Source organism: Myotis yumanensis, unplaced genomic scaffold (assembly GCF_028538775.1).
Source record: "Myotis yumanensis isolate MYYU_CA2020_CCGP unplaced genomic scaffold, mMyoYum1.0.hap1 SCAF_16, whole genome shotgun sequence".
NCBI lineage: Eukaryota > Metazoa > Chordata > Mammalia > Chiroptera > Vespertilionidae > Myotis > Myotis yumanensis.
Window position 1 is genome coordinate 26,455,849 of NW_027223767.1, and position 21,958 is coordinate 26,477,806.

Here is a 21,958-nt window from a genome sequence, read left to right on the forward strand (position 1 = left end):
CAACCCATCACCTGCAGCTTTAAAGGCCCAGGGACACACCTCCCCTCCAGGATCTCTGGGGCGAGGGTGGGGGTGGGAGTAAATATTTATAGTTACTCTATTTATTCAGTGGTTAAATATGTATTTTGTGGGTGCCAGACACAGACCTAAGCGGTTTACGTCCCTAATTCTCACAATCATCCTGAGATGTGTGTTCTTAACCCCGTATTTCCCTCGCTAGAAAGCGGAGCCAGAGGCGCAGTGAAGAAGCAGCAATTTGCCCAGCAGGCGGCGGGATCCGAGCTGGGATCTCTCGTTCCCAGGCTGTGGCTCCGGGGCCCCCGGGCGAGAAGCCCACCTGGGTCGGGAGCGGGCGCCCCGTATCCCTGCCGCGGGCTCCACGCGGGGGCCGCCCCCCACCGGTCCCACCTGGACCCGCAGCGCCGCCCGCTCCCCGTCCCGCGGGGCGCGCAGCAGGTGCGCGGCGCCCGGGAGCCCCGCCCTCGCGTCCCCGCCCCCCGCTCCTCGCCTGGTGCCGGGCGCCCCGCAGCGGCCGGGCTGGACGCTCAGCCTCCACCCGGAGCCCGGGAAGCGATCGGGCGGAGAGGAGGAGCCAGGGACACCGAGCGGGTGGAGCCCGAGAACGGGGAGGCGTCTTTCCTGGGCCCCGCTCGGTCGGGCTACCATGGCGTTTGGAAAGAGCCACCGGGATCCGTTTGCGACCTCCGTGGGCCACCTTATAGGTAAAGGGGCGCGGGGGCAGACGCCCGGGGAAGGCTGTGGGGGCCAGGGGACCCTTCCCGTTTGGCTCCCTTCTAGGCCGGCGGAGGACAGAGTTGGTCCAAGTTGGAGGAAATCCTTCCCCACCCCCTGCAGTTTCCCGGGGCACTCGCATCCCACCCGTCCCCTTGGAGGCATTTCTGTGTGGCTGACTCTTTCTAGGACCCCCTCCCCCAAAACCTGCCCCCCACCCCCACCCCCGTGCACGCCTTCTGGGGAGTAGACCGAACAGGTGAGCCCCGCGTGGGCTCCAGGTGTGGAGTGTCTGGGCCTCTCCAAGGATAGGACTTAAACTTCTCTGCCGGGGTTAGTCCTAAAGGGCGTTCTGGCGAAGGCACAGTATTCTTCTGACCGTTTTGCAGAGGAAGAGGGAGGAGAGGGGTCAAGGAGGTGAAGTGATGTAACCTCCCTGAGAGGCAGGTCTCTTCAAACCTGTTCTTCCCTGGCGCCAAGCCCTGACAACCTGAGTTCCTTTTCCCAGTAAACAAAGAGATTGCAAATGCTCAGACCTGGAGTGCAGGAAGTGGGGAGCCCTGGAGCCATCTGGAGGCACCAGGGACCAGCAGGTATCTGCCTAACTCGTCTTCCCTGTGGCTGTATCTGAATACTGTCTGCAGGAGCCAGTGACAGACTGTTCTACCAGCCCCAGCTCCCTTCTCCCTCCTCTCCCTGATGCCTCCTTTGGGAAGCAGGTGTGGCATGGGTGCATATGATGCCAAGCAAAACATGACGCTCTCAGGAACTTAGTGAGGTGAGGAGGCTCGGATCTGGGGAGTTTGGGCTGCAGCTTCATTAGCTGCTGTGTGACATGGAACACACCCCTTAACCGGATCTTTAGTTCCCACGGATCTTTAGTTCCCACGTCTTTATAAAGGAGGAAATGATTTCTAGATTGTTGCTGGCTATACCCCTATTGGATAGGAAATAAACTCTGAGCAGAAATGGACTCAGATCGCATCTTCACAAACCTGTTATTTTAATGATGCAAATGTTTACCGACTGCTTGGACCTGCTTGGCAAAGGCAAGACCTGGTCTCAACCCTCAGGGAATGCACACTTTTGCAGGGAAGATGGACACAGTTTTGTAGTAACTGTAATGTAGGTATCTTTACAAATTCAAGAAAAATGTAAAACACCCAAAACGTAGGAGAAGGGGGAAATTAACTGTGCCGTGGCTTTTGAAGGGTGAATAGGAGTTTTCCAGGAAGTTTGGAGGCAGAGCATGGAATGAGGAGCAATGAGTCCGGCAGAAGGAATGATGATAGCATGTGCCTAGACAAGACAAGATTGGTCAGGTTTGTCCACTGAATGCCAAACTCAAGGAGTTCTTTTCCCCAAGAAGCAGCTTCCCCAGCCAAACCTGTCTGCTTGCTTTCTCTCTGTTATCCTTTTCAATTTTCTCTTCGTTCCCTCTGCGACCTGGTATTTTCATGCTGACGGATTCTCTCCTTTCTTGTAGGAAAGAGGTTAAGCTCTGGGGTTGAGTTTTCCCATTACCCTTCCCAGACCGCATTTTGTATTCTTAAGGAAGATGTCTGGAGAGGGAAAAATACCTGAATGTTTAAGTAGGCCTGGCACAACTTTGGTTAGGACAAGTACTAGGGGTGACCTTGCTCTACTACTAAAGGACACAGACAATTTTAGTCGTTCTGATCTCTTTTTCTTTTTTTTAAATATGTTTTTCTTGATTTCAGAGAGGAAGGGAGAGGGAGAGAGAGATAGAAACAATAACCATGAGAGAGAATCACTGATTGGCTGTCTCCTGCACCTCCCCCGCCCCCCATTGGGGATGGAGCCTGCAACCTGGGCATGTGCCCCAACCAAGAATGGAACTGTCGCCTCCTGGTTTATAGGGTGACGCTCAACCACTGAGCCGCTGATCTCTTTTTCTTGACAGCTCCTCCTCCTGGTGAATGAATGATTTTAAGAAACAAAAAGTGGCTTCAGACAACTTTGATTTGAACACTAGTTGTACCGGCTGGGTAGCCTTGTGTACTTTCCTTAACGTCTCTGAACTTCTGCTTCATCCTCTCTAACAGCGGGTTAAATGGAGTTACATAAGCTAAAATACTTAGCTCTATGCACTTCTCCTTCTGAGTGGCTGCTAGGAAGTTTTCAGAGATGTCCTCTGAAAAGCAGGCAGGCAGATGGAGATTTCGCCGCCCTGGCCTTGCCTGGCAGCCAGGCGTTGTGCCTGCAGCCTGTATTAATAGGTCACTCATTACTGTTGCCACAGCAGCGCTCTGAACTTGAGTTCTGATTGATTCCTGAATTACTGGGAATTGCTCAGAAAAAGAAAAAAATCTCTTGCCCTTTGGCGGTGTAACCTTAATGGTACTTGCTAACAACCCCCAGGCAGATGATTTCAGGAAGACCAGCCATTTTTTATTCTGTTGTAGCTCAGAGTCAACACCACAGTGTTTTCTTTGCAGAAAAGGCTACGTTTGCGGGCGTGCAGACTGAAGACTGGGGCCAGTTCTTGCACATTTGTGACATAATCAACACCGCCAGCGATGGGTGAGTACAGAGTGTGGCTCCTGCCTCTGCCTCTGACAAGAGGCATCAGAGCCACAGTGTGTTTTCTCTCCCAAACGCTTTTGCTTTTCTTGTTGAAAGAGTGTTTTCCGCCCCCCACCCCCCTTAGGGGGTGCCCACTGCCTTTTGATGACACGTCAGGTTGAAATATTAGGAGAGCTGCTTGTTTCAACATGTGCAGTGTCTGAGGATCCATGATCATTTTTCTCCTCTTCACCCTTTCCTTAATAGTTTCGAATTTTGGTTCAAATTCCTTGTTCTTTAAGAAAAATAATTATTTTTTTTTTAAAAAAGAGAGATTGTTTTCTTCTTTAGGAATTGCTCCTGCTCTGATTACCGATATTTTATGTTACTGTAACTGAAAAATGTTATCAAGAAGCTAGTGGCCTCCTGGGGTGACCTGTCCCCGGGCAATTGTCATTATTGTAACCAGGAAATAATCTAGCAGTCTTTTCTTCCTCTCCCTGTCACAAGATGGATTTTTTTTTCTCCGAAGGCCAACTTGCCATATTCATGCTGTGTTTTCAAATGACGTACTATCTTTTGTTACACTTTGTAACGTGAGAGAATTGAAGTTTTGAAAAAATTAAGAAGGCCAGCTATTTTGTGAATTTAGCCTGAATTACAGATTGCTATGAGAGATGAAATTTGTTCATTTTACTGTGTATATTAAAGTGAGAAGTGACAGCAAAATCGATTTAGTGTAATGTATGTTGAAGAAAGCATTACACTAAATTATTGACCGTATCAGTAGAAAGTGCTTATTGTTAATAAAGTGTTTATGGTGCTTTCGTTGCAATCTTGTTTTCCATATTTGGTTCCTCTGCGAACCCTTTATTGATAATACTGATTTCTTCATTGATGATACAAAAAGGGAATCTCAAAGTCAAAAATTTTTCCCCTTTTAAAATAGTATCTCTGCTCTAGCTGGTTTGGCTCAGTGGAGTGAGGGCTTGTGGACCAAAGGGTCCCAGGTTAGACTCTGGTCAAGGGCACATACTTCTGTTGCAGGCTCCTCCCCGGCCCGGGCCCTGGTCAGGACTCATGCAGGAGGCAACCAATCATTGTGTTTCTCTCACATCAATGTTTCTCTCTGTCTTTCCCTCACTCTTCCACTCTCCCTAAAATCAATGGAAAAATATCCTTGGGTGAGGATTAAATAAATAAATAAATAAATAAAATAAAATCCTATCTTTATTCTTTTAAATTTCTCTAAGATTTAATTCTAGATTTTATATGGGATTTTTTAGAAATATAGAAAAATCTATATAATAATGTATTTTATATTAGTGACAATTCCATGTAAGCATATGTAATATTATGTCATTATTATCATATAATAGAAATCTATCCATGCAAACTTAACAAATTCGAAGGTAATATGTAAAAACGATTTGTATTTATTTCTGTTGTATTGAGATATAATTGACATATAGCACTGTGTAAGCTTACGGGGTTCAGTATAATGACTTGCCTTACCTATTTTGATGCAAAATGATTACCACAGTAAGTTTAGTTGACATCCCTCACCTCATATGGATCTAAAATAATTTTTTTCCTTCTGATGAGAACATTTACAGTCTACACTCAGCAACTTTCAAATAACCATACAACACTGCCACCTGTAGATAAAGTCACCATGTTGTAGATTATACCCCATGGTGACTTATTTATCTTCTCACTGGAAGTTTGTACCTTTGGACCATCTCAAAGTAAATTTTGACTCTCTATTTAATACGATACAGTTCTTCCTTTTGTATCATAATTGTAGCCTATCAGAAGCTGACCTAGTGAGTGGTAAAGCTTCCTTTATCCTTGCCTACAGGATGCTCAGGAAATACTAATAGTTTTTATTCAAAATGGGAAACTGTCATTGTTTGGAAATTACGTTTTCTGTATACTTGTTCTGTACATTGATAGAGGGAATTGAGTATGAATACATTTCATATGTAGCACTTTCTAAGTAATACTCCTACGTAAAAATTTTTTTTGTTTGTGTGTGACTGGTGAATTTAATTTTAAATAACCATTTTTCAAAAACACATTTACACGAGTGGTGCATGAATTTCAGAGAAAATTTATAAAATGCAGACAAACATAAAATAAAACTCACAAATGACTCCACCGCCCAAATAAAACTATAGTTAACATTTTAGAGTATTGATTCATAATCCACTTCTTTTTTTTTCTTAATTATTATTCCATTTAATAAGACATTTTGAACAGCCAGAGAGTATTTCTTAATAGGGATTACCACAAGTTATCTATGCAATCCCACACTACTGGACATTTAAGTGTCCAGTTTTTATTATAAACAGTGCTATAGGAAAAATTTTTTATTAGATTCTCGCAAGGGGGTAGGTTAGATGTACCAGGAAACAGGTGTGAGGAGTGCTGCCAGGCTCACACCAAAGAGCGAAGGCCTCGGTCTTCCCTGTAGCCGTCCCTACTTTCACAGCACACATTGCTTTGCAGAGACTCCTGGTTTTCGGCAATGCCTAATTGATGATTATGTTGTATTTGCTGCTGTAGGCCAAAGGATGCCGTAAAAGCGTTGAAGAAAAGGATTTCCAAAAACTACAATCATAAAGAAATCGAACTTACTTTGTCGGTAAGTACTTTCATGTTATCATTAAGACTCTAGGATTTCCCAAGCTATAGTCACATTTTGATTCTGGGTTAAAATATATATATATATATATATATATATATATATATATATATATATATATATATTATTAATTTGCTGTAATTTGCTAATTAATAGGTTAACAAAAAGTTATTTATAATTTGAATTAAAACTGCTTATTGAGAGTTGCAGAATCAAGAGAGTTTAGTTGATTGTAATAGCATTTAATGTTGTGGAAAAAGTGTTCCTGGAAAGTCAATTTTTCTGGTCAGGAGATGGGAACTGGTGGTTAAACTTACAGGTACTGAGCTGATCAAAAAGTGTGTATATATGTTACCCAGGGTGGGAATTAAAGTCTTGGGAAAATGCTCCCCCGTTAGCTTTGTGTTGCACTTGAACACCTTTGTGGAATTCCAAGGTTCTGGCAGTTCGTTAAGATTCAGCCAAGTTCTGCTGCTTGTTACAATGGGGAGACAGTTCTTTGTCGATGTAAGTAATTCTCCCGTGCACCGTATCGTCTGTGGATTGAATATGCACACTTACGTGACCTGTTACCATTTCCCCCCCATCCTTGGCCATGTGACCTCTTCAGTCACTTCGGTGAGTTGCCCTTTTTCCTTCGGAATATTTGCAAACCTTGCCTGCTGCCTGAGAGTGAGCTGTGTGGCTTTCTGATTTCCTCTGCATGCCTTTGGACCTCAGCCCAGCCCCAGGCCATGCATGGTTGTGGCACTAATCAGCCAGCATCACACTGCTCTTAGGGGCTTTGGGGGTGATTAGAGGGCCTTGGGGCAGAGGTGAGCACAGCTCCCGTTTCCTGGTTTCATGGGAAAGAAAACATCTCATGTTTTGCTTACCTGGAGAGTAGCTGAATGAGAAGAGTCTTAATGATGCTTTCACTAGAGAAATTCTTCGGTTAGGAGCTGATATCGTTTTTCTTTTTTCTTTAATCCTCACCTGAGGACATGCTCAGAGAGAGGAAGGGGGACGGAGGGAAGGAGAGAGAGGTGAGAGAAACATTGATTGGTTGCCTCCCATATGCTCCCCAACTGGGGATCAAATTCACAACCCAGGTCTATGCCCTGACAGGAATCAAACCAGCAACCACAACACTCAGTCAACTGAGCCACTCGGGCTGGGCTGGGACTGAATGTAGTTTTAGAGGCATTTTCGTCTTTCTCCATTTTTTGCTTTTTTTATTTTTCCCTTGTCCTTTACCCATAGCAGCCACCTCAGGGAGGTCACAGAATGGAGGGAACTCAGGAGGAGGGAGGCACTTCAGGAGAAATAGCTGTACAATGGGTTGATGATGGAAATAAGCCTTTGCCTGATACCTGATTGATGCCCTGGACAACCCTGTGACACAGGTGTACTATTAACTCCATTTTACGGATGAGGAAACTGAGACCAGTGAGATTAAGTGATCCCCCCCCGCCCCCCAAGATTTAAGTAGCATGTCCTCAGAGTCTAAATTCCATGCCCATGCCCATACCATCTTGTTTCTCAGGACAAATCGTGCCCCTTGAAAGAATGGGCTACTATATACTTTTTTTTCATTTCCTCAAATATTTTATTTTTTCCCAATATTTTGTATTGGTTCCAGGTGTATGTACAGCTTAGCAGTTAGACAATCACATACTTTACAGTGTTCCCCCCTATATTTCCAGTACCCCACTGGGTCCTGCATAGTGATTACAATATTATTGACTGTATTCCCTATGCTGTACTTTACATGCCCGTGACTATTTTATTTCATTCATGTTTTTCAAGTCCTTCATGCAGGACCATCTATCATGTATCACTTACTGATGTTGACTTAATGGTTTCGTGCCCACCCCCAATACCACCTCTCCTACTAGTCAAGAACCCTCAAGGGTTAACAGAAGGGACTGTAGAATTCGGGGAGAAACACATGTAGTTTTGGAATGAAGTGGATCTCGAATAGCTCCAGGCTGCCAAAGGTTAGGAAACTTGAGTGAGGAAGATGAGGTCAGAAGATGAATTTATGCCACTTTCTATATTTTAGCATGTGGTTATTTCACCTTCTGACAAAAGTTTATTCTCTGTCATGAGCCAGTCTCTTCTCTATTGTACCCAGCCTACTTGACATGTCTGTGGTTGTTTCTTATCTCCAGCTCCATATCTCTCTCCAAAGTGGTTCCTTCCTTCTGAGGATGAACCAGGACCCTTCCCTGAGGAAGCTGGGTTATTCCACAGTGTTGTTTCTCCTTACCCTTCGGACCCTCCATTTCGCTTTGGGCTCCCCTTTCTTCCCTTCAGGTTGTCTGAGCTCTCAAGCCTTACTCCCTGTTCCCTCTTGGGTAACTGTACTTCCTCCACCTCATGAATTCCACACCAGTACCTGAGAACAAATGAATCTAAAACCTGGGCCAAAATAAGGGCGAGAGTCACAGATTGGGGGGCAGGACAGCGCCTCCTTGTGAAGGTCCGAGTTCACTAGGGTACCTGCTTCTTGCATTTCCTTTACATTAGCCTTTGCCGCTTGATAGCTTCTTGCAGATTCCCCCAAGAGGGCCCAGTCACCTCACCTCAGACTACTCACTGCATTGCAGAGGTGTGTTGAAGGCCTCGGGACTGACTCTGATATTGTTAAGCCAGACTTGATTGTGACAGGAATTAGTCACTGGAGGCGGCATCTAATGTGCATCAAAGGCAATTTGATGTTTACCAGTAAACTCTTTAAAAATGAATCTCCATACATGACATTTCCATTTTATTACTATGAAGTGAAGAGAGAGTGTCGATGTCAATTATAAATGTTCCTGATATCATCCAACATTTGGGTTCTCCATGGACTTCTGAGCCTTGATTGGGTCTTCCCTGGGATATGACGAGACTGTGATTTCCTACCATCAGTTGGTGGAGCAGTTTTGTCAAGAAGCCAGTCGTTCTGTTTTTAAGGAAGCATTTTGTTACCAGGCTTTATAACTCTTAGGCTAGCCTTTTCTCCAATGAGTCAATAAGTCTCAGCAAGATGCTGTTGTTGTCAAATGGAAAGTGGTTGGACAGATTCCTAGGAGACAATTAATTCATAGGCCTTTGTGGAGCACACCCTGGGTGGAGAGCTTTGGGGGCTTCAGGATAAGTGTCAAATGTGATTATTCCTCCAGGAGTTTGTTGTAGAGTGAGCTCAGCCCCTAGGGTGGCCAGGCCTCGGGGTGGTCTTCTTCAGCTCTGGATCGCCCCAAAGCCTAGTTTTCTGTGCTTGGATTAGTCACTGTGAGAACTAAAACTACCAAGTAGCTTTTTTTTCTTCAAGCTTCTGGGGAAAGAATACTTCTATCAGCTAACCAGCACATTCTCTCCTGATGGAAAATTATGCATGGAAGCAGGGGTTCAAAATAGTTACCATTTAAACAAACAAAATAGAAACAGACTCATGGACACAGAGAACAGACTGACAGCTGTCAGGAAGATTGGGAGGCTGGGTGAAATAGGTGATAGGATTAAGAAAAGCAAAAATAAAAAAAAACCCCACGTAGACACAGGCACCATGGTGAGTACCAGAAAGGAAGGTGGGGTGGGGGCAGGTAGAAGAGGGTAAGATGGGGATAAATGGTCATGGAAGGAGACTAGAGTTTGGGTGGTGAATACACAATACACTATATAGATGAAGTATTAAAGAAGTGTACACTTCAAACCTATATTATTTTATTAACCAATGTCACGCCAATAAATTCAACACAATTATTTAAAAAATAGTTACCATTTATTAAGGTCCTACTATGAGTCCTGACTCCCCAAAAAGTCTGTCCTCTAAGCCAGCGATTTTTCAACTGGTGTGCCACAAGCATTTTCAAAACATGCAATACCTAACTGTTCAACGGGGGCACTGACCTCTTTCCCCTTAGATTGTCAAATAAAAAAATGACAACAGCCAACACAATAATAGTCCTTTGGTGTGAATTCCCTGTCTTGAACCATAAGTATATAAGTCATATAATAAAGTTGCATCTTATTGGTCATGACTCATAATAAGCTTACATCTGATTGGTTAATTCTTGGTACCAGAAATCCTTAGATACAAGTATAGTCCCCTGATTTTTTTAAAAGTCACTTTGGAGCAAAAAGGGTAGGTAATTACTATTATTTTTTGTAAATCAATGAAAATTATATCTATTTTTGTCAGATTGGCAAAAAAACATATTTTTTTGGTATTCCACAGAATTTTGATAGTTTATGTGTGCCCTTAGATGAAAAAAGGTTGAAAATTGCTGCTCTAAGCAGTTACATTATGCCTTATACTTTGTCGCATTCCCTGGAACCTAACATTTTGCGATATGTTTTAGTAGACACTAAATTCTGTTTGTTAATGAGAATGCTGGTAGAAATTGTTACTTAGCAATTTTCACCTCATATTTAGGAAGTGGTTTTACCAACGAAATTGACCATTTAACTTTTTTCTTCTAATTTAGCTTATTGACATGTGCATGCAGAACTGTGGTCCAAGTTTCCAATCTCTGATTGTGAAGAAGGAGTTTGTTAAAGATAGTCTAGTTAAGCTGCTGCAACCCAGATACACCTTGCCACTAAACATTCAGAATAGAATTTTGAATTTCATTAAGGTAAGTCTGTTGTATACCTGATGGGATGGAACACTTCTACAATTAGAGATTTCATTACATACTAATTGGTTTCGTCATCCTTCACAAACCTCTGATGGAGCCAGACAGCATTTTACTGTTTGATTTTCTGTGTAATGATAATTTTTTGGTATTGGATGGTGCTTTTTTATCCAAGAGAATTTGTAGTCATTTTCCTGCTTTTTCTCTGGTTTCTATTTTCTCCATGTCAGGTAGGAAAGAGAGTGATGCGTACATTCATTTTGCAGATATGAAAACTATGTCTGGAGAAGATAACTGATTGCTTACAGAGTTATTTGGCAAAAGAGCAACTGATGCTGTTTTAGAATATGTGTATTAATTCTGGATTTGGTACAGCAAAAAATAATAATATATATTCCAGGGTTTCATTAAAATGTTGAGGCATGCGAGTCTGATGATTAATCATATTATATTTTTTATTTTTAAAAGATATTTTTATTGATTTAGGAGGGGAAGGGAGAAGGAGAGAGAGATAGAAATACCAATGATGAGAGAATCATTGATCGGCTGCCTCCTGCACAGCCCACACTAGAGATCGAGTCTGCAACCCGGGCATGTGCCCTGACTGGGAATCAAACCGTGACCTCCTGGTTCATACTCCTGGTCAACATTCAACCACTGAGCCATGCTGGCCAGGCTTAAACATATTTTATATTATTATTCTAGTTTCTGAAAATGTACAGTTTGTCCTTGGCCTTCAAATGTAGCTTTCTCTTTCTGAGTAAAGTCCTTCATTGTCAGTCTCTCATTTTCGGTCACCAGCTTAAGAATTGTGTTTTGTGTTTGGTGTTGTTTTCAGACTTGGTCTCAGGGTTTCCCAGGAGGTGTGGATGTAAGTGAGGTGAAGGACGTGTACCTTGACCTGCTCAAGAAAGGTGTTCACTTTCCTCCCTCAGAGGCAGAGGTGGAAGCAGCGGAACAAGAGGTAGGAGGTCTTTTCTTTGACTCACGTAGAGTAAGTTAGTATGTGACATGGATTTTTTCTCACTGAGAGGGACAATCTCAGCTCTATTCAGGTTAAGCAAGAAGATGACTGTATTAGAAGGATACTGCAGTATGTCCTAGAACAGTGCTGGCGAACCTTTTGAGCTCGGCGTGTCAGCATTTTGAAAAACCCTAACTTAACTCTGGTGCCGTGTCACATATAGAAATTTTTTGATATTTGCAACCATAGTAAAACAAAGACTTATATTTTGATATTTCTTTTATATATTTAAATGCCATTTAACAAAGAAAAATCAACAGAAAAAATGAGTTCGCGTGTCACCTCTGACACACGTGTCATAGGTTCGTCATCACTGTCCTAGAATAATGAAGCCACAGCAGGTTGGTGTTAGCTGGATCTTTTGAACAACCAGGGACCAAGCTCTCAAATGCCTTGTTTCTTGTCTGCTTCTAGATGTTCCTCTGATCACCAGCTTCATTCCTCTCTCTCATTGCAGAACAGCTTCTTCCACATAGCAGATAACATAGCTCCCAGTTTTCCATGTGATTGCTTTAGCATTTTTCAGATTCCAAGTTTTAAAAACACACACAAAAACTGGGAGAAGGAGGCTCCGTGAACCAATCTGGGTCAGTTTTCGATTTCTGCACAACTCAATTGAGTTCATGTAAAAATATGATATGTTGGCTCCAAATAGGAATCATTTGGCTATAGTAGAGGAGAGGGCAGCTTTCAAACAAAAGGTCTTGGTGCTAGACAAGGGTCTTTACCTTGGGTAGCTTTATAATATGTCTATTGTTTATTATTGATACTGTATCTCTGAGAGAGTTTCTAGATATTCCCATGTATTCTCAAGTTTGCAAATAATTTCCAAAGTTTTGAACTATAACACTCTGAATGGCTGATTAAATTCACCTAACTTTCCGTAATTTCTACAATGCAAAAACAGCATTCCTTGCCTTCCTTGGATTGGCGAGTCTTATCTTGGTGGAATAAGCGATACCACAAGTCTTATCTTCAAGGAGGCTCTGTCCGGAGGGCCAGCTCTTCTACTGGTGTGGCCATTCGCCTTTTGCCCCATTCTTTCACCTGCCCATGAGCCTGCTCATCAGACCCCCTTTGTTCTCTTCCACGGCACAGTGTGGTCATGGCCTAGAACCTTGCTACTTACTCAACGTGTGATTTGGGGTATCATCTTTAGTTTATCCTCGACTAAATCAGAGGCTCATTTTTGCAAGGTTTCCGGGTGACTTCTCTGCACGTTCATGTTGAGAAGCACTGGCCTCAAGCCCTGAACTTGGGCTCTCCCCCCGGCGTTGGGAGTGGAGCATGGATTCAGAGAGGCCCATTGGTGGAAAAGGAGATGCCTCGCCAGCTGTGGCTTCAAAAGACTCGACACGAATTGATTTACCCTTTGTTTTTAATGACCCGAAAGAGGACACAGCAATCTCACAGGGCAGTTTGTCTTGTAGACCCTTGGTAAAAAATCTAAGAGCATTTTATTAAATTTTAATTCCGTTAATAATCATAATAGCCACCTTCTACTTAGTCTATTATGCCATTTGCTTAAATGTGGGCAAAATGTGGGCAGGTTCAACACTTGATGATTGACTCTGGGCTAACACCCTCTAAACTTGGATTTGGGCTGAGAGAAAGTGATGGAGTCATCTGAATGGAAAAAAAAAACTGGGCTTGGGGTGTTTATGGTCATAAATGTTAAATAATAGTCTTTCCGTATTTTATCTTGACAGACTGCTCAAGTCTCATCAAATCCACCCACCTCTGTTCCTACTGCACCGGCTCTTTCTTCTGTAATTGCTCCCAAGAACGCGACTATTACATTGGTCCCAGAACAGGTAACAGAAGCAACAACTGAATGTATCGATGACTTTTTCTAAGTTCTGAGCAGTTGGTATACATTTTATTTATTCTTTTTCACACTGTTATGAGGTGGGGGTACGTTATTACCCTCATTCTGCAGGGGCGGGGGCTGGAGCTTAATGATACTGTGTGATGGATCATGGGTCAATTCTAAGTGCACTTAAGCCCCCGGATTCTGTCTGACCCTAAAGCCCAAGCTCTGAACAGTTCTGCTTGGCTAGTGGATTTTGTGTCTTTGTGGAGGTTGGGCTGTGAAATGGACCTGGTGCCAACTAGCTGATTTTTATTGGTTTTGATTAGGACTGTCCAAACACCATTTCAGAAACCTTAGTACATGATAGTCTTATTAGGAGTATTTATTATGCTAAGTGAATTACACTTACTTGTTTGTCTGTATCTGTTTATCAGAGGTCCAGATGAGCAATTATTATACAGGATGGGGCAAGAGTAGATTTACAGTTGTTGTTATAGAAAATAATACAATAATTAATAAATAATAATATAAGAAACTCACAACTGCAAACCTACTTTTGCCCCACCCCGTATGAAGCTCTTTTCTGTGCTGCTTTAAGGGAACTATTATTGAAGACTTTGTAGTATTATTATTCTGCATTACATAAAAATGTATGGAGCCCTAGCCAGTTTTGCTCAGTGGATAAAGCGAATGAAAGGTCCTGGATTCAATTCTGGTCAAGGGCATGTACCTTGGTTGTAGGCTTAATCCCTGGCCCTGGTTGGGGTGCATGCGGGAGGCAACCAATCAATGTGTCTCTCTCACATTGACGTTTCTCTCTTTCTGTCTTTCCCCCTTCCTTCCACTCTCTCTAGAAATCAATGAGAAAAATATCCTCAGGTGAGGATTTAAAAATAAAGAAATAAACACAAATAAATAACACTACCCTTTAAAAAAATCCATGCAGTTAATTTCTCAGAATTTAATCCAGGAAGAAAAAATAAAGTGTTTCTTGATTCTTCCTTCCCTAATACCATGAGAACTGTACCACCTTTTTTTTTTTTTTCTTTTCCTTTTTCCCATCAGTTGCCAAGAAACCCAGGCTAACATTTTCCATTTTGTCCAGGTCCCTGGTATAGTCACTTTCCCCCTTCTCCATATTGTTCCTAATCTGATTTCCCCCCTTCATTTTTAACACTCCTGGGAAATATTTTTGGATTTATTACAAGCGATCTTTAAGTCCTTATAGGTGACAGAAGACACATTTGCAAAATGTGTAAATATATATATTAATTGAAATAGAGATTTGACAATATTAAATTTTACAAAAAGCATTTTTCCTCCCAGCAAGGGTCCCCTGAGAGAAGGAAACAAGGGGTCCCACATACTGACCGGTGACTGCGTTGCTCTCAACAGATTGGCAAGTTGCACAGTGAGCTGGACATGGTGAAGATGAATGTGAAAGTGATGTCCGCCATCCTGATGGAGAATATTCCTGGATCTGAGAACCCTGAAGACATGGAGCTTCTGCAGGTGAAATATGGTTTCAGGGACTATCAGTCCAAGTGTCTCTTAAAATTATTCTCTAAACTTGGAGCCTTGGAGGTAGAAGATGCCTTAACATTGTCTACCAGTCCATCCTCCTGCGTCATCCATTGATTTCTAAACTTAGCAAAAAAAGATGCAAGGGTGGCTTTTTCAGAAAGGCACTAGTAACTTACACATGCTCCTGGCCTTCTTGCAACAAATAACTTACCATCATTTACTCATTCATAGCCTTGCTCATATGAACTCTCTTACTCGTCTCTAATAGTTTCAAATGCACAAAAGTTGGCTCTATATTGAGCCATTCAACAAACATTGAGTAACTGCAATGTGGTAGAAGACTCAGACATTGACTCTGTCCTAGCCCTCAAGGAACTTATGTCTGATGAACATGATGGTTTTGTAAACAACAGTTTAATAAAGTGTTATAGAAATGTGTTCACCATATAGTGGGATAAGGGCTGGGAGCAGGGAGAAAGGTGAGGTTTTTGGAAAGGTCTAGAATAGATGGAGGCCGTACTCAGGCTACAGGAGAAAGTGGGCAGTGCATCTGGACCGAGGAAACCATGAGCAGTTCATTGTTACTGCTGATGGCCCTCCCAGGCCTGTTTCTGCGTCTATAAATCCATGCTCTTTACTTTTTCCCCTCTAACTATTTGTTCTAATTGTCAATTCTAAATTTTAACAAACATTTTTTAATATTAATTTTAGAAGCACTTAGAGAAAAAAAAATCAGTGTCTAAATCTTTTTTCCCCTGGAAGTCAAGAACCTTATTCTATTTCTCCTTTTCTCAGATTCCAATGCATTTTTCTTTGTTATCTCTCCTTTCATTTCTCAGATTGTTATGAGAGTTTAATGGAGTATCCTTTAAAAAAAAATCCACAATTGAAGGCTTTTACAGATGTAAAATTTGTGACACGTAATGTTTAACAAGCATGTTCAACTGAAATACAAAATTTAATATGCCAGTAAAAGGGTATGTGGCAGATATTTTTCAAAAAATGGTCACATTCCATTTAAATATGTGAATCCAGTTTTATAATTTATGCCCCCTGGAATGCACTGCAGTGCCTTTGTGTGTCAGCCTTTGGGTGCAGATGTTTGATTGAGTTTTGCAAGGATAATGCTAATTTGTTGGTTGCTGTTTTGATGCCTGGGCCTAGGGCTGTGTGTTGCCTTGAATAGTAAAGAGACTTGGGTTATAAATCAACTTGAGTGTACTACTCAAGGCCAGTCCAACTTGAATGGGTTCTGGCATCAGACCAACCTGCTTATGGAGCCTAGTGAATATGTAGCTTTCTTTTTCTTTCTATGCTTTCTGTTAAAAACACATAGAAATCGGGTGTGGGGAGTGCTGTTTTTAAATTCTTTTGACAAATATTTGAGGGGTTTTCTCTTGCCATCTAAGTAACCTCATAAAGAAATCAATTTCCCTACCCACAACACTTCTAACAGCTTGCGTGTGAGGTTTTTCCTCCTCACATAACCAATTCTGACACTAACTATCTGGAGTTAGCAGGGACCTCACAGATGAAGGGCTCAGGCCAATGAAACCCCCCCCCCCCCCCCCCCATCAAACACTGTTTACAAGTTGTGGCCCTCAGGTAACCCACACCTCTGTCTGATTTGGCTACCTGATGAAGAGGTACACAGGATGAGGTCTGGAAGGGTCAGGAGCTCCTGTCTCCATAGAATTGGGGTGCACCACCCTCCTGGCTCCTGGATGTGTTCACTGACCCAGAAGCTCTCAGAACCCCTTTATTTGTTTAGAATTTTTTCGGATATTCCATTATTGATTCAGTCATTTGGCCATTGGTGTTTAAAGCAATCCTCAGCCCTCCTCCCCTCCTTGGGGGTCAGGGATGGAGTGAAAGCTCCAACCCTCTATTCCCAGGATTGGTCTCCTTGGTTGCAAACCCCCTTTTTCCAAGAGTCACCTCATTAGCATAAACTCTGGTAGGGTTGAAAGGAGCTTGTTATAATTACAATAGATGCCCCTCACCCTGCCCACTCAGGAAATTCCAAGGGTTTTAGAACTTCTTTGCTAGGAACTAGGGTTGAAGACCAAATCTGTATTTCTTCTTATATCACAGTATCATACCTCAGTCTAAAAGAACTGGTTGAATCTATGGAGATCAAGGACAAGGAGCCTATCTGATACAAGGATCTTAAAAACGAAATCAGCAAAGCTAGATGATGGAGAATGTTCAGGGGTTCTCTCACACCTGTCCCAACTATTCAGATCAATGGAGTTAGAACCCCCACCTAATGCTAGCTCCCTGGCCTCCCCGGGTAACCCCAGGGGCTTGGGAGGCTTTGGCGTGCTCCTGGCTGGGACATGGAAGTGGGAGGCAGTGAGGGCCCACTGGCATTGAGCGTCCCTGGGGCATATTTTGAGGGTAGGAGTGCATCTGTGAAGAAGTGATAATACTATCAGAGGTCAACTGTGTGAGCTGTGAAACAGACATCTATTTCTTTTTCCAAAACCAGCTGATAACCACAGTTTTTTATTTTTTAATATGTTTTTCTTGATTTTGAGAGACAGAGGAAGGGAAAGGGAGAGATAGAAACATTGCTGAGAAAGAAACATCACATGTTTCTACACGCCCCTCCTGGGGATTGACCCCGCAACCCGGACATGTGCCCTGACCAGAATTGAACCAACAACCTCTTGGTGCACGGGAGGATGCTCCGTCCACTGAGCCACTCTGGCTGGGCTAACCACAGTTTCTGAAAGCTCACGGAAATAATAAACGTACCTCCTCTTTATTCCCCAAATCCCAGTGAAATGGCAGAAGGCATATGAAACTAAGAATAAACTCCCTCGGATCACAGGAGAGCAGACCATCAGGAGAGCAGAAGAGGGAGAACATTCAGTGTCCAATAATATAGGTGGGATCAGACCGAGGGAGGAACCCACAGCCTCACCCAGGCAAAAGAGACCCTTCAGGAACTTCCGGGATGGCTATTGTTCACCAAAGAAAGTGTAGCCTATAGAAAAATTTTGTAAGAGTTTATTTGACACTACATTTGAAGGCATGCCCAGAAGCGAAATTGCAACAGATTGAGAAAATGCTTCTGTGAATGGAGTTTGCCACTTTCTTTTCTGCATTTAGAATCAAAGAAAAAATAAGCCAGGAAGGTACATAAAATGCATCACGAGGTGGGAGAAAGCATAGCGGGGAAATCAGTAGGATTGGATAAAAAGCAAAAATGGAGAAACACACCTTTTTACATTGGTGGGTACAGGATGGTTAATCATTAACATTTACAATATATGGAACTGGCATTTGGGGAACAAGATAACAAGGAAGGGTTCTGTGGTCTCCGGCTGTGGTGATGTTGTGCTCTGGGGCCTGCGGTTGTGCCAGCGAAGGGTCTAGAAAAGAAAATTCCTGCGACATTGCAAAGCTGTGTTCTCCTGGATGCATAAGAACAGCACAGGGCTCACTCACGGTGAAGATTGGCTTTGCCTACGGCAGCTGGAGGCCTGGGAGTTGACTGCCTGCTGTGGCTTGCCCAGCTAGCAGTTTATGATCAGACCCTCCTGGGTGGTTACTTTTGGTCACTGAGCCTGTCAGGCCTGCCTGCATGGGTTCCCCCTGAGCTTGTCAGGTTCATGGCATAGGCCCCCATTTTTATTCACACTGTAAAGGACAAGGGACAAGGACTGTCCCTCAATGAACTGGGGTTTTTTAAGGGGACCCGGAACCTCAGCAGACAGAGGGAAAAGGACCAGAATTCCCTAGGGTTTTTAAGCATGGAAAGCAGGGAGTCTCATTCCCAGAGATGGTGATGCAATCAGGCTGTTAGAATTCTCAGGAAAAAAATACTTATTTTCCTTCTCCTCCTGAAAGTCAAGGCTGAGACACCCTTTTCCTTTGTGGTTACAGAGTGAAAGGAAACCTTGGTGTTTTTTTCTACTGTTTAAACCAGCACTACCCACAGGGCCCAGTTCTCCTATACCAGCTGAGTGTCCTATAGTACAAATCAGTTCTGACACTGTCCAGCTGGTGTTAGCATCAAGACCCACAAGACAGCCCCCACTTCCGATGCCCATTGCACGGCCAGGCCTTCCATACGTCTGACCAACCAGCTATAATAGAAACCAGGGATTCCCAAGACCTTCTCCTGGGGGTTGATAATTTGCTAGAATGACTCACAGAACTCAAGGAAACATTTCTATCTACCAGTTCATTATAAAGGGTATTACAAGGGATGCGAATGAAGAAACCCAGAAGGGTTCTGAAGACGAGAGCGTCTGTCCCTGTGGGGTTGGGGTACGCCACCCTCCTAGCACTTGGATGCATTCACCAACCCAGAGGACCCCAGAGTTTATGCATTTTTATGGAGGTTTGAGGGTTCAGAACAGGCCTCCCCACGTGTGCCACTTTGGCATGTGCATTATTTTAAACTGAGGGCCAATCAAGACCCTGTAGGCTCATGAGAAATTTCTACCTCTCCCTTAACAAAATTTAAATTAGGGGCCTTGCCCATAATAAGTCATTACTGGAGATAATGTCCTATGACCTATGTAGAGGGCAGGGCAAACATCTAATTACTGAGTATCTGCCCTTCTGATCCTCCTGGGATGCCCTTTCCTCTGATGCCCCAAAGTGCCTTACCTCATCCTTAGCACTAAATGCCATATACACCTCATTTTAACTTTCTGTCACTGAACCTTTCGTATAGGTGGGGTTCCCAGACAAATGTAATTAAATTTGTTTTTTTCTCTTGTTAACCTGTCTCATGTTGATCTAATTATTAGCCCAAAATAGCATCACTTCTGCTAAAGCCCACATACTATATATACTGTATACTTCTCATTTTAACTTTCTGTCCCTGACTTCCAAATGTACTAACTAGTACAGTATGTGGCGTTCCTATGCATACATATGTAACTAAATTCGGTTATTTTCTCTTGTTAATCTGTCTCATGAAGATTTCATTGTCAGAACAGCTGGAAGAACCTTAGGAAGGCGGAGGAAAGTTTCTTCCCCGCAAGTTTCATTATGGAGGCATGATCAATTATTAATTCTAATCTCCATCCTCTCTCCCCTTCCCAGAGGATGGGGAGAGGAGGTGAACATTATGAGCTTCTAGTCACGGTTTGGTCTTTCTGGTGACCAGCCCCCACCCCAAAGCTGTCCAGGAGCCCACCAAGAGTCCCCGCATTAGAACAGAAGATGCACCTGTCACTCGGGGATTTAGGAGCTCCGCTCCGTGTCAGGAACTGGAAGCAGATGTAATTTCTTATTTCAGGAAGGGACCATTTAGGTATCTAAATTGCATGTGGGGTCTTTGATCCAGCTCCCCTTCTTGTTCAGGCTTTGTCTCCTGCTTCCCAAGTTTATTAGAAATTGACCTTGATTATTAGAGATGGGTGCCTTTTGAGCCCTTATGCCTTTATTGACTCTCATATCTTTGGATGCTATTTCCAGCCTTTGAAGATTTCTCATACTTTCTTGAAAGTTCAGCATGCATGTTAAAACATTTTTATATCATATCCAACTTGTTTAGGTATTTTGTTATCAGGAAGGTCTTACTGCAATTTGTTAACATTACACCCAACCTCTACACTTGGAATTGCTTCCTGTTTTGTCTGTCGGTGCTTACCTTCTAGCAGCTGTTCTGTTCATTTGGAACCCATTCCATCTTGTTTCTTTCCATCCCAGATCCAGTGTACTTACTGGGAATCTCCTATCTGTTCTCAAATCCATGGGGAACAGTTCAATCCCGAAGCTCTGCTAATTAATGGGACTCCTACTGTTTGTTTGACTCTTAGGCAGTAAAACTATTTTGCATAATAAACACCTTTCCCCACCACTACTAGTATGTTGCTTGTAGACTATGAACTTCATTATGGGGTGGGGGTAGGGGTGGGGGAGGACTGGGGTTGCTTTTAGTTTCCCAGAGAGGAATACAAAGATTCTGATGAGTTAAAGAGTGTCTGTTCTGGTCACAAGAATGAAACATTACTGCATGTGTTCTTGCATTTGCTTTCTTGGCCTTGTGCACTTGGCTTTGGACCAACTTACTCTGACCTTGAATAGATTACTTTTCCTGTTACCTCCCATTTCAGTCTTTCTTGTTTTTGCCCAGCCCCAGTAAGAGAATGAAAGAACAGAATGTTTTCATCTTCTGCAGAATAAAGTGAGCTCAGATTTTCAAAATATGACCAGAGAAAGCCTCACTCTAGCTTATTAGAGATGTTTCAAGTCATGTGAATGTAAAATTTGATTCTGTAAGAGTAATTTGTAAGCAGTTGAGAAAAAATCCTGAGAGGAAAATTTAAAAAAAGTCATCCTCCCCTGATCACTCTTACTGTCTTTACCACTCAGAAACTAGTAAGGTATTAAGAGTGGAAGGGGCAGGAAGAGAATAACCAAATAATTTATAAGCATACTAGAGGCCTGGTGCAGGAAATCACTCAGCTGGGCCTGTGCCCTCTCTCAGTCTGGGAGCCCTTAGGGGATGTCTGACTGACGGCTTAGGCCAGTGAGCTTAAGCGTCAGTTGGATATCCTTAGTGCTGCTGGGGAGGCGGGAAAGGCTCCTGCCACCACCACTGTGCTCACCAGCTATGAGCCCAGCTTCTGGCTGAGCGGCGCTCCCCCTGTGGGAGTGCATTGACCACCAGGGGGCAGCTCCTGCGTTGAGCTCTGCCCCCTGGTGGTCAGTGCGCATCATGGCGACCAGTCATTCCACCATTCAGTCAATTTGCATATTAGCCTTTTATTTTATAAGCTATTGTATAGCCCCGTGGTCGGCAAACTGCGGCTCTTTGGCCCCTTGAGTGTGGCTCTTCCTAAGCCTTAGGAGTACCCTAATTAAGTTAATAACAATGCATCTATCTATATAGTTTAAGTTTAAAAAATTTGGCTCTCAAAAGAAATTTCAATCTCTGTACTGTTGATATTTGGCTCTGTTGACTAATGAGTTTGCCGACCACTGGTATAGCCCATGGACACAGACAATAGACAGGTGAAGACCTGGGGTGGAGTGGGCAAAGGAGTTAATGAAAACAAACGTTTTCTGTAAACCAAGTGTTGACAATTTTTGTAGTTGGGACAGAGTTGGAAGGATTC

General features: G+C 43.0%; 1 protein-coding gene across 1 annotated transcript in view; it reads left to right on the plus strand.

Annotated features, from left to right (window-relative positions):
* The first annotated feature begins 599 nt into the window (after window positions 1-599).
* TOM1L1 (target of myb1 like 1 membrane trafficking protein) overlaps window positions 600-21,958 on the plus strand; it is a 39,642-nt gene continuing 18,283 nt past the window's right edge. The window contains exons 1-7 of the mRNA XM_070394071.1: window positions 600-722; window positions 3,192-3,276; window positions 5,827-5,905; window positions 10,360-10,509; window positions 11,348-11,473; window positions 13,243-13,347; window positions 14,742-14,858. Of these exons, the coding sequence (XP_070250172.1) occupies window positions 665-722; window positions 3,192-3,276; window positions 5,827-5,905; window positions 10,360-10,509; window positions 11,348-11,473; window positions 13,243-13,347; window positions 14,742-14,858 (720 nt within the window). The 5' untranslated portion in view covers window positions 600-664. The remainder of the gene's footprint in view (window positions 723-3,191; window positions 3,277-5,826; window positions 5,906-10,359; window positions 10,510-11,347; window positions 11,474-13,242; window positions 13,348-14,741; window positions 14,859-21,958) is intronic.